Source organism: Montipora capricornis, chromosome 3 (assembly GCF_036669925.1).
Source record: "Montipora capricornis isolate CH-2021 chromosome 3, ASM3666992v2, whole genome shotgun sequence".
NCBI lineage: Eukaryota > Metazoa > Cnidaria > Anthozoa > Scleractinia > Acroporidae > Montipora > Montipora capricornis.
Window position 1 is genome coordinate 37,962,444 of NC_090885.1, and position 12,500 is coordinate 37,974,943.

The 12,500-nt window shown below is 37.9% G+C and overlaps 1 protein-coding gene and 1 long non-coding RNA gene across 2 annotated transcripts in view; one reads left to right on the top strand and one right to left on the bottom strand.

Moving 5' to 3' along the window:
• LOC138043052 (uncharacterized) overlaps nucleotides 1-2,247 on the bottom strand; it is a 13,202-nt gene extending 10,955 nt beyond the window's left edge. Inside the window, exons 1-2 of the long non-coding RNA XR_011131181.1 lie at nucleotides 2,015-2,247; nucleotides 1,124-1,266 (exon numbers count right to left, since the gene is read on the bottom strand). This is a non-coding gene — a long non-coding RNA (uncharacterized lncRNA). The remainder of the gene's footprint in view (nucleotides 1-1,123; nucleotides 1,267-2,014) is intronic.
• Nucleotides 2,248-2,467: 220 nt separating this feature from the next.
• The window catches only part of LOC138043053 (transcription factor COE2-like), a 13,523-nt gene continuing 3,490 nt past the window's right edge, over nucleotides 2,468-12,500 (top strand). The window contains exons 1-11 of the mRNA XM_068889163.1: nucleotides 2,468-2,803; nucleotides 2,981-3,137; nucleotides 3,241-3,298; nucleotides 3,765-3,820; nucleotides 4,333-4,406; nucleotides 4,568-4,636; nucleotides 5,751-5,832; nucleotides 6,070-6,187; nucleotides 9,345-9,475; nucleotides 10,082-10,208; nucleotides 11,250-11,338. Of these exons, the coding sequence (XP_068745264.1) occupies nucleotides 2,721-2,803; nucleotides 2,981-3,137; nucleotides 3,241-3,298; nucleotides 3,765-3,820; nucleotides 4,333-4,406; nucleotides 4,568-4,636; nucleotides 5,751-5,832; nucleotides 6,070-6,187; nucleotides 9,345-9,475; nucleotides 10,082-10,208; nucleotides 11,250-11,338 (1,044 nt within the window). The 5' untranslated portion in view covers nucleotides 2,468-2,720. The remainder of the gene's footprint in view (nucleotides 2,804-2,980; nucleotides 3,138-3,240; nucleotides 3,299-3,764; nucleotides 3,821-4,332; nucleotides 4,407-4,567; nucleotides 4,637-5,750; nucleotides 5,833-6,069; nucleotides 6,188-9,344; nucleotides 9,476-10,081; nucleotides 10,209-11,249; nucleotides 11,339-12,500) is intronic.

Consider the following 12,500-nt stretch of genomic DNA (forward strand, 5'->3'; position numbering starts at 1 on the left):
TCGAGTAATATCACAGGCTCCCCAAGCTGAAAATACGTGGTGTATGCGACAGTTTGTATATAGAGAATTGTATGGGAAAATCACCGATCGTAAAAAAATTGTGTAAATAACTATCTCATTTGAAATAAAGTTTTCCTACCTCAAATGTGTGACCAACTTGTCTCTTTTGGCGAGTTTCTAGCCATTCTGACGCCGTTTAGTGAAGTCATCCGGAAGGCCGTTGCTGAAATAATGGGAAGGCCGGTAACTCTATCCATCGCTGGCCAGACCTCACTCCACAAATCGTTTTCTCGTCAACAGGAAAAGTCCCGAATCGCAATAAAAACAACAGTTCCATAAAGCCCAATAAATTTCACTCCAAATACGTGTGTTTCGGCGGCCGAAAGACTCGTGAAGAACGAAAACTTTGCCTTAAAATTCACCTCTTCGGCTTTCCTCAGAGGCTTGTGACCGGGTAGTCAACAACGGAAACTCGCAAGATGGTTTCAGCCTCAACTCTGATTGGACCATTTGAATTTGACCACGCGCTGGCAACACGACCGTTGTTGACTGCCCAGTCACAAGTCAAGTCCGAAGAGGTGAATTTTAAGGCAAAGTTTTCGTTCTTCACGAGTCTTTCGGCCGCCGAAACACACGTATTTGGAGTGAAATTTATTGGGCTTTATGGAACTGTTGTTTTTATTGCGATTCGGGACTTTTCCTGTTGAGGAGAAAACGATTTGTGGAGTGAGGTCTGGCCAGCGATGGATAGAGTTACCGGCCTTCCCATTATTTCAGCAACGGCCTTCCGGATGACTTCACTAAACGGCGTCAGAATGGCTCGAAACTCGCCAAAAGAGACAAGTTGGTCACACATTTGAGGTAGGAAAACTTTATGTCAAATGAAATAGTTATTTACACAATTTTTTTACGATTGGTGATTTTCCCATACAATTCTCTATATCAACAAACTGTCGCATACACCACGTATTTTCAGCTTGGGGAGCCTGTGGTAATATAAGCACCTCAAGTAGTATAAGAAAGGAGAGTAAGCTGGGCATCAATGTTAGATATGCCTTATAAGGAATATTTATATAGGGAGACTATATGGGCCCTATCATGGATTATATGCCACCTTACCTACCACACATTTAAAAGGTATGTGACGTCGAAGCCCATGCTGACGTCAAATTTCTTTGCCGACAATCGAACCAAAGAAGACGTCAACCATAATAGGTGATGTCACCGCGAACATCCCTTTCCATCAAAAGTTGAAAGCTGCGACATCTAAGAAAGAAAGAAAAAAAATAGGCAGTTACCATGTGAAGAAGAGAAACGACATGAGCCCATCATAAATTGCTGAACATGACGTTTTTATTGTATTTCAAGTCGGGCGATTCTGTCAATCGGATATCTGAGCCACTTTTTCAATTCAATTCAATAAAGTTACTTCCGGCTTTGTTTGAAAATGGAATTTTCAATGGAGTAATCTTTCGTCAACAAGATTTTGTTGTTACACAGAATTAAGACCTGATTCAGTACAGAAAATTTAAGGGAAAAAGTTCGACCAATTCTTGTAAAACAAACCGAGGCATGCGAAGCCTTACGTCACGTCTGTCACAGCGATGCACTTCGAAGACAGCGGAGTCACTCACCTCCTCCCGTCCGATTATTGTTGCCCTTTTTTCTAAGCAAGATGGCATCATGATAAGTTTTAAGAAGTTCATTTTTGAAGAATTAAAATAACCCATCCTCAATAATAAGCCTGCTGGAGCACTGAATGAACGTTATTTTCTGCGATACATGTATCTGCAATCTGAACAGTAAGAAATAACTCGACATTTTTCTTCTCGTTGACATTGCGGATGAAACAAATGCGTTTATTAAAGTTGGAAGAGATTTAGATAATTAAAGATAGCGCAAAAATGCACTTCCAGTCCCAGACTCAGCAAGAAAAGAGCAAGAGGACACAAGATGTCAGCCATATAAAGAAAAAGAAGGCAAACACATGTGAGACGGTTTCTGAAGAACGTACCCCAGGAGTACAATATTTGTAATTCCCAGCTGTGTTGCTCTGTTCGGTCGAAAGCACTCAACTTCCGGTTCACGTTCGTCTCTTGGAAAAAAATTTAGTTTCCTCCACCCTTCACCTTGTCACATATAGGATTGTCTGCTAGCACTACCGCTCAGAACGGTATACATTGCCCCAGAGAATCCTGTATAAATGCAGTCGAACTGTAGAAAAAACGAACAGAAAAAATTCTTTCAGTGAAGACAATTTAGGGGAAGTAACAGCAGTTTAATCGAGTTCTGTCACGGTCACGCAAATCCACGTGAAACAGCTGATTGGTTAAACATTTTGAATCAGACAATATTTGTATAAGAAAGAACAATAGTAAGGCTGCTTTGATTGGTCCAGGGAGACTTTAATGTCAATATATGACATTTTGCATTCTGTCCATAATTCCCTCGGGAGGCTAATAACTCCATGTTTTCGGTCCTTTGGGAGTTGAGCGGCTCACACAAACTCTTCAGGAAAACAAAGCAATCTGTGACTTGTGGCCGGTAGCCGGTCCGAAGCGAAAAGAGAACGGATAACCAGCAGAGAGAGCGTCAAAGCGACCGTCCATCGAACAAGCAAAACAAGAGTCGTAACGCTTTGGGGAGACTGCGTTTAAAAACCTCAACACATCAACGCAGAAAATTTTTTTCTAAGTTTTGAACTCGTTTAAAGCACACTTATGCAGGAGCATAGCGCAACTTCACCGCTAAAAGAAGAAGCTGTTGGCTGGATTCCTACCATGGAAAGCAATCAAGTGGCCAGGTAAGTTTTACGGTCGTGGTTTACAGCGATTTCCTCTTTCATAGCACAACGTCGCAAACTTTTTCAGCCACGTGATTATATGTTCTCCAGTGCAACATATATCAAAAGTTGTCCAGAATTTTTCCAGTTCGTGGTAAATCTCACAGCACTTTTTTTCCCAAACCTTTTGCCTTCCAGTAGTTGCAGTTTGGCCAGAGCACACTTTGAAAAGCAGCCGCCGGGAAATCTTCGTAAGAGCAACTTTTTCCACTTTGTGCTGGCGTTTTACGATCACTCAGGACAGGCCGTAGAAATCGAACGTGCTGGATTTATTGGTTTTGTCGAGCATCTGCCGGTAAATTTCGTAAATATTTTGACTGTCCCTTGTATGAAAATGCGTTGAGTCTTCTTGGATTCTTTGATTTAGGCCTGAGCGTTGATTTTCTTTCCTGTTGCAGGATCAGAAAAACGTTCGTAATGGCGCTTCGTACAGGCTTCAACTTCTTTACAGTAACGGTGAGTTGCTCACTTGCTGTCCTATGTATTGTCAGTTTGACGTTTCACTCAAGTGTGTTCGAGTGTTGTGCTCGTTATCAAATTAAGAAGGACCCCGGTGGGAATATGAAATTCTCTAGGAGAAAATGACCGTCGACAGGGGAAAAGGGAATTGAGAAGTCTTCAGAGACATTTTGATTTCCGGTGTATGTCTTCGCATAATGCACCTATCGGAATGCGACTGTCCTTATAATTTCTTCATATTTACTCAAGTTTCTAAGGGAGTAGTTTCTTCATGGGAACGTTGGACGTTGTTCTGTGCTCGAAAAGAATGTGTTATGCCCATGAGAAAAATATATTTGACGTCTACTCTGCGAATGTTTTTTTTGAACTGCGAACTGTTCTTCGAAGTGGCCAATTATAATTTGTAGTGCGTGGCCAGATAACTTTTCAAAGTTTGACTAGATAATTTTTGCCCTTTTGCTAGGAATACGCAGTGAACAGGATATCTTTATTCGGCTTGTCAACTCAGCAACAAAGCAGGTAATTTGATTTGTTCTTTCCAAATGAACAAAATGGCTTTGTAAAAATAAGGGTTGTAGCGAATTCCGCACTTTTCTTCTGGCAGTTGTAAAAGTCATTAGCGTTCTTTTCCAGTTAATTAATGTAACAACTAGTGAATTTGATCATTGACCTTCAAAGTTAGATTGCCTGTTGACTTCAACGTTGAATTTCCTTTGATTGGGTAATTGAGACTGCCAAACAAATTTTTCGTACTTCAAAGTTAGATTTTACTTTCAATTGCTCAAAGTAAGCTATAATTTCTCTGTCAATTAATCTGCTGTTCGATAGCCAAATAAGAGTGTCTTTTTATTTATGTCCATTATGAACCCGTGCGCCGTGCATCGGCTGTAGAAAAATACGAAATATAGTTACAGTGACTTCCAACATGACTTCTGTTTTGAAAAACAAGAAAAAGAAAAAATAGACTGAAAAAAAAAAGGCATTTAGAGAATTTGTATTGTTAACACAGCCAAATTTTCCCTTTACCACAGCCCATTGTGTATGAAGGCCAGGACAAAAACCCTGAAATGTGTCGTGTACTAATGACCCATGAGGTCATGTGCAGGTATTTGAGCAATTGTTCTTTTCACATTTTATTCTGAAGGTATGATTGTAAAAAGCTTTGAAATGTTCTGCAATTTTCTTGGTGGTGGGCGGCGAAAAAATATTGAAGCATGCTGTTGAATACTAACGCAAAGTCTTTTGTCTTCCTTTTTCTGAATTAAGCCGATGCTGTGAAAAGAAGTCATGTGGAAATAAAAATGAGACTCCATCCGATCCAGTTATAATTGACAGGTGAGACAGTTACAGTACATTTGATTAGTGACATACAGAACATTGTAGTACTTGATTCTTAGTGTTGTGTAAGTTGCATTTTTTCCCTTTGGGAAATGTTTATGCAGTGTGCAGTGGCTGACTTCAAGGCAGAAGGAATGTATTAATATTCTGTGTTCTAATGGAAAGTCTTAAAGGAGATTACTGTAAGAGGCATTGTGTGCCTCATTATTCTGTGATATTGTTTGCAGACACAATAGGTTGTTAATTAATTTTGTTCCTCGTTTGGATTGATGCAAAACAAGTTCAGTTTTCTTGATTCTCTTACAACTAGATGTGTTTGAAAAATTGTGCTGTCATTGTCATTTCCTGGTAAAAATGTTTAGTTAGCTTGCTGAGGGAAGCACTTTAAAGAATATACATTTGGCTTTTGTTGAAAATTTTCATCTAATAATGTTCGTTTCCAAAAAGTGGCGTTTCTGTTTTGCCATAAGCAACCTGTTAGAAACAATATGCATTGGCCAAGAAGTAAAAGCTGATATTGTGATTTTGTTTTACAGTTTCCATAGAAATAAACAACTTTAAGCTTAAGTATTTTAATGGATTCCTCTGATGCAGCACACCTGGCTAAAACAATAGTTGAATTGAAGGATTTAAGCCTTTTGAATGTGGTTTGAGATGGTATTGCTAGTGTGAAAATAAAGCATTAAAGAGGAATGAGTTTTCCGGTGTCTTTGTTGTCATCGGATGTACATTCTGTTATGGCCACACCAAAGACTTTTAAACTTGTAGCTTGATCTTGGATGAGCTTGATAATAATTTAACTTTGGCCTTGTCATTCTAATAAAGGAGTCTGTATTACAAAATGAACTTGTTTCCAAGTGTCATTATTTGTGTGGTCTGGATTTTTAGAATCTGCACACTATAACAAAAGTTGTGGGGGAAGGGAGTAAGTGTGGGTTCATCATGTACTATTTTAGAACTTAAGACTATTTACTCAATTACATAATTTCCTTTGGGAACTGAAAATTCCTGAGAACCATCATCCCAAGAAGCTTCCAGTGGATTTCCTTGGATAACGAAATAGAATGTTGAAATTCTGACGTGTGGGTTGCATGCATTATCTATTTTGCAGGTTCTTTTTAAAATTCTTTTTAAAATGCAATCAAAACTGTCTCAAGAATGCGGGAAATCCAAGGGACATGAGACGATTTCAGGTAATTGCCCTGTCTTTTCTTTTTTATGACTACACAGACTATGATGCTAGCAACTTGTCTAATATACAACTTCCATCGTTAAAAGCAATCTTTTCACATACAGTAGTCTCAGTTAAAACTCCTACATCCACCAAATATTTTTCTGTATGAAAGTTTGTTTACTGTTCAAGATAAAAGACTAGTTATCTCTTCAAATAATTTACGTCTTTTTGCCCTTTATTTGTTTTTTCTTGTCAGGTCAATGTTTCAGCATCTCCAGATCCAGTCTCAGGGTTGTTGGCTTGTTCTGATAACATGTTTGTTCATAATAATTCTAAGCATGGAAGAAAGAGCCGTAAAGTAGATCCAACATATGGTGAGTGAACTGTTGGAGTTATTCTCATGGGCCAGAAGGTTCTTACATGTAATAGTCTGGAATTACAAGTAATTGATGTTTGAGCTGACACATCTGGTAAATGTCATTAACTGATGTTCCATTATTACAACATCAGGGATATGGTTTACAGAGGCTTTCTGATAGTACGCAATGGTGTGATTTCGCACAATCGACCTCAAGTCACATCCGATAGGACAATTCACGAAAAGTCATATCATTCACAAAAGAATACACAACAGTCATAATATAAAACATAAATCAACAAATGTCTTAGGAATTCCTGCTTAAATACGCCATTTTTAAGATGATTTACCTTGCAAAAAGGCTAAAAAACCTTTGTCACCTTCGATTTCGTAAACGTTTAAAGTTCAAGGCATTATTTTGTATGTCGGGGACCTGGTACAAGTCTCTTTCTTAAAGAGTCACTTATTGGTGTAACACAAACACGCCCTTTGTTCAAGCTAGTTTTGTTGTACAATACCATTATGAGATCAGATGTGAGTTTGACAGACTGACATAGATTAACCTGCATGTACTGTGGGGTTTTAAAATGATACAAGATGCTCGTAAAATCATTTTTTACAATGTAGTTATATAAGGTTATGATCTCCCTGCCCAATTATGGATTGAAATAATATTATTGTGAAGCAGGATGAAGTGTTTTAAAACTACAAAAAAAAAGTTGGTTTGTTGTGTTCAAAAATATAATACTGCACATAAAAACAAAGCGCAAGAAGAGGCTCTGCCACTTGAACGGTTGAAATTAACTTTTTGCTCAGGTGCCAGTTGGTGACTAATGGGGAAAATGTGGTCGCCAGATCATAAATTTTGGTTGCCAACTTTGCATGCAAGGGAAGTCATAATTATTAAATAGCACAAAAAAAAAGCATGAGAAAGATCTCTAAAGCCATTGTTGTTTTCGGCTTAGTTTGGTGATGGTGTTCTTTAAGGTTATTTGAAATGGAGTGAAGCACAGATTGTGTTTTCCATAGCAAGACAAACATGGGCCCTTTATCGTTGCTTTTCACCTCTTCAAAACATAGTTCTTTATTCTCCTACAGCTTGCGTGGCAAGCAACTTACCTTTATCGCGACTAAACGCAATACTACGTTTGCTCGGCCTAGGTCCCCACACAACCACAATGCTCGTACCAGCCTCTAGAATCAGAGCAACTTGGTTTCTTAAAGTACTTTTCGACCGATATATATCTCCATTTATTAATCACCTCGGGCAGTCAATTTTTCAGGTGTTCGCTTTCTAACAGAGGGGACAAGTTCTCCAACCCACTTTATGTTAAGGGTACAGGTTGCTTTTTGAAGGTTTCATGCAAGTTTCAAACTCATTGTGCGATGTCTAGGTTCATTATCAGTATGTTATCAATATCAAGCTACGTCCCGAGAGGTCCTTCAGTAATATGGCTAAATCTATGTTTTCAGCATTCACAACTGACGATGGATTTAAATTTTCAATTAACCTCCTTGCCAAATCTTTGTTTCTGGGCGCAAAATTCACGTAACCAGCAAAAAGCATACGGTGTTTAAGTGTGCCCACGATCTCATGAAGCCGCTGAAACAATATGCCACTTTGTAAACACAGTGATCAAAGTATCGAATTACATTTGGGCTATTAATTAACAATGTGAGAAACCGATTTTCTTGCAGTATTTATACATTATTTTAATGGGGAAAGAAAGGTGAGTCGTGTTCTAGTTACCAGTTCTGAACGATTTCATCATATAGAGATTCAAATACAACAGTTGTCTACTGTTTATCCTGGGTTATCAGACAAAACATGATTCGCCCACTGGCAACTAGTGCTGAAAATCTAGTCACCAGCACTCAATTTTTAGTCGCATTGGCAACCAGTGAGTTGCAATTTCAAGCCCTGGCCAGGGTAAATTCCAACAAGCAACATGGCCTAAAAAGTAGCCACAGGACATAAAGTGAAATTGTGACAAACTACATCCTTTAATTTTGTGAAACATTGACAAAGAACCGACACAAGATCTTTTAAAATTCAGACAAGCAACATGGGACCCCCCCCCCATCCCTTGCAAGGCCTCTAAGAAGCTAGTCATAGCATGCAAGAATATCAAGAATAATTGATCATGCATTTGGCATGTTACAAATGTAGCTGTGTCCTTTCAACTTTTAACGTGGTGCACCGATAGTGCAGAAGACCTCATTTTTTTATCCCAACTGTTTTTTTATCCCAACTTATGTTGATCAAGATGCATAATTTTACTGTTCCCTTGTGTTTAAAATGTCTTTAGGTCAGCAAAAAAGTGTTTTTCTTATCCTGAAACCTTATAAAACAAGCTTAAAATTGCTCAGGAAAAAATTGCATAATTTACATTATTTATCACATAAAAATTGGCCTTTCTAATTTCGCATAGAGCGACTTTCTTATGACCTTGAAAAAGTGCCACAATTTGTTTCACGGACCAATGTTTGGCAAGATTAAAACAAAGCTTCTCCTTATTCCCGCCAAGGAAATTCCTAATATGGGCAGTAAACAGTTTGATTACCCAATCACATTACTCTATTTCAAATGACGTCAAAGTGAAATGCTGATCGCTTTCTAGAAAGTTCCTTGGAGAAATGACGTTTTTGCATCCACGTTCCCTAAGCCAATGAAAATTCTCACTCGTTTGTTTTTGTTCGATAAGCCAATTGAATGTTTTACATTTTTGTGTACGTTATATTTCAAGGTCATACGAAATTGGCTCTAATGTGCATTTTTTCATCGCACCCTATCAGAAAAGCCTGTTAATATTGTATGAATGTATACAGTATGTGAAGTGCTGGTTATAGACAAATGAGAGAAGTGATCCTAGCTGAACAATTTGAGCAAATGTCTCTTATAGACACCCGAAAAATTCAGGTGGCAGCAGCAGGATTCGAAACCCATGACCTTTGCAGTGCTCTACCAACTCTTCCATCTCATCTATGAAGTCACTCAGTTGGCAGCAGGTCAAATTGTTGAGTCTGAGTTATTTTTTTCGTTAGACATTCCATTACTCTTTAAGTGTAGTACACCATTACCAGTTCAAGAAGGGACATTATAATAGTAATTTGTTGGTTCACAGGGAAATGTCAGTAGTCAATATTTATGAAATGTAAATTTGCTTTTACAGCTTACCCTATAATCAAGGCCATTTGTCCAAATGAAGGTTGGACTACAGGTGGAACCAATGTGGTTGTTATTGGAGAAAATTTTTTTGATGGTTTACAAGTTGTTTTTGGATCTCTTATTGTTTGGAGTGAGGTATGTGCTGGGTATAGATACTTTTCTTATGAAGTAAAGGTCTTCTAGTGATAATTGATACCTCTCCAATGCTTTGAAAAGGCAGATCATTTTATCCATTATATATAGATTTAGCCAAGCCTAAAAGCAGAGCTCCTGTTTCTAACCCCAGAAAGCAAAAAATAGTGTATATGAAAATAATTATGCTTCTGCATAAAGTACAAAATTAATTGTTATTAGTGTTTAGTATAAATACACAGGTGATTATACAAAATCTCGGATTATCAGCCGATAATCACCTCAACGGACAAAATGGCTGCCAGTAGTCGTTTTGCCACTGTAAGTGAAGATGATTTTGCGTTGAAATGCTTTTGTTTTTCTCTTTTTTGAAATAATCACCTGTGTATTTATACTAAAACAATTATTCGCCTCAGGCTCAGTGATTATCGGTGAATATTCACCGATAATCACTTCGCCTTCGGTGAGTAATTGTTAAATACAATGTACAGTGATCAAACACCTCTGAGCTGACAGTTGTGGTTTGAAAATTCCTAACTGTTTTCAGAAAGGTTAAATGAAAATGAAACCATTGTCCATATGCCTCTGATGGAATTTTTGTGCCCACAGTTTATCACTCCACATGCTATCCGTGTTCAAGCTCCTCCCAGACCCTTCCCTAGTACTGTGGAGGTAACGCTGATGTACAGAAATAAACAGTTTTGTAAGACAGCCCCTGGTAGATTTATCTATTCTGGTGAGTCATTTGCAATTTTTCATTAATTTTGTATTTCTTGTATAGAACAGTATTTTGTAGTGATGAAATGATATATGAAATGGGTCATATATGAACTGTGGATATGAAATCAAGTGAAGCTATTACCCCATTCACACCAACAAGACATGTTTAATTAAACTTGGTTAACAAAATAAAAATAAATCACAGAAAAATGTAGGACTGGCTTTTCCATGAGATTCAGGTTTGTTTCAACACATGCATTGACCTGTGCTAAATTTGTAGTCGACAAAAGTCAGTAAACATGATTTAAAAAGAAAACACTTTGAAACCGTGTTTAACTAAACATGTTTAAAACATGTTTAAGGTGTGGTGTGAATGGGGCATAAGATCCTCGTAGTTATAACCGCAATTTTTGCAATTGTGTAGAGAAGCCTGAAAAATTCAGGACTTCAACGGGGTTTGAACCCGTGACCTTGCAATACCGGTGCGACGCTCTAACCAACTGAGCTATGAAGCCACTGACGTTGGGAGCCGGTCCTTTGTGGGTTCTTATGTTCCTGTGAGGAATGAATCAATGATGAAATGGATCATATATCAACTGCATATATGAAATCAAGTGAAGCTATTTTGTAGGTTAGGTATTGTGCTGGAATAAGTATTTATTTGAAGGCCTTTTTGGTTATGCCAATAACCTCTTAAGGATGAGATTAAAAAGTTTTTCACAAATTTTTTTGACAGGTGTTTAATCGATAAAATGAGAGACTTTTCTTCTTGTTAGTTAAGTCTTTCTTTTCCACATTTGTTTTTGTATAATAATGATTACAGTACTTATATGATGATGATGAATTGCAAGTTACAGTTAACAACCTATGGACAGGCGAGTAGGCCTGTTATTAGAGCTCAAAGCTATGCTACACTAGGGAAGTACAATGTAGTCCTCTATTGTCGACAGTGTTGTCCATTATGATGTACTTTTAAGCAAAGTTAAAAAATAAATAAATAAAAGGTGCAAACCTCATTACAGTCATCACCATTTTGTTTATGGTTGATAATTTACAGCACTCTGTGAGCCTACAATAGACTTTGGATTCCAAAGAATAGGAAAGCTTATTCCACGACACCCTGGAGATCCGGAAAAATTACCAAAGGTAAGTCAGTTCTTGCTATCTTTGAAGTCTAATTTGTTTGAAAACAAGGTATAGACCCTATTCCAAAATGGCCGTCATTTAAATATTCTTTTGTTTTTATTCAAATTAGCCCTTGATGCCTCGTTCTTGGGCTGAAAATTCAAAAGAATATTTTGCCTTGAACGAGGGATCAAGGTCTAATTTCAATAAAAACAAAAGAATACCTAAATAGAGGCCATTTTGGAATAAGGTGTATACTTGGGCCATTGATGTAAAGGGAACACCAGCGTTTGTTTTTAGTGAAGAGATATCAGTAATGATAAAAACATATTGGGTGCTCTTTGTTCAAAGGGATACTATGTAACTGAAGTGGAGGTGAATAATAAGCATCCACCACTTTCACTGACAATGAGGTGAATAATTATTGTTTTAGTGTATACATCTATCACACAAGTTTAATAAAAAGTGAACCAAAAAACTACTATATTTTTGTAAAATGTGGTCGGAAATTTCAAATCTTGCACGCCTACTACTCAGAGGTGAATAGTACTTGGCTAATCACCTCCGTGTTAGCCAATCAGTGTATGCGGAGGGTACTATGAATTCACTTGTGTGGTATGGTATACTCATTTACTAAAACATAACATTGGCTGCAAGGGTAATAAACTAGTTGCGCGGCAAAGGGGGAGAGGGCAACTGTGCAGAATTTGAACCTACAACATCTGTAACACTGGTAAGATGCTCTACTCATTGAAGTACAAGAACTCCTAGGCTGTATATTTAGGTTCTGTTTGGAGACATTCATGTACCTCAAATTTAAAATGCAACCATTGATAGTAACTGTGTAGTGTGCCTGTGAGAAGAAAGAAGTCTGTAGGCACTGAGACATGTATAATCAGTTTGCGCCGACCAGATTATTCGAAAAGTAGACATCTCAGTCTGACTTCACTTCTTTAACAACTTATTTATCCACCTTGGTTGGTCAAAGAAATCAGTAAGTATGGCAGTGGGGACGTCTTGTGAAAATACCCTCATGTATGAAATACTGGACCAAAACATCGAAAGTTCACCTGCTCGCTCCCATGTAGCCTGTTCGCAGGCGGTATATGTTTTTGCCACGAAGCACGTATCAGACGCCATATTAGAAGAGCATGGGATAGGTCTGGGCTGGGTGACCAAAACG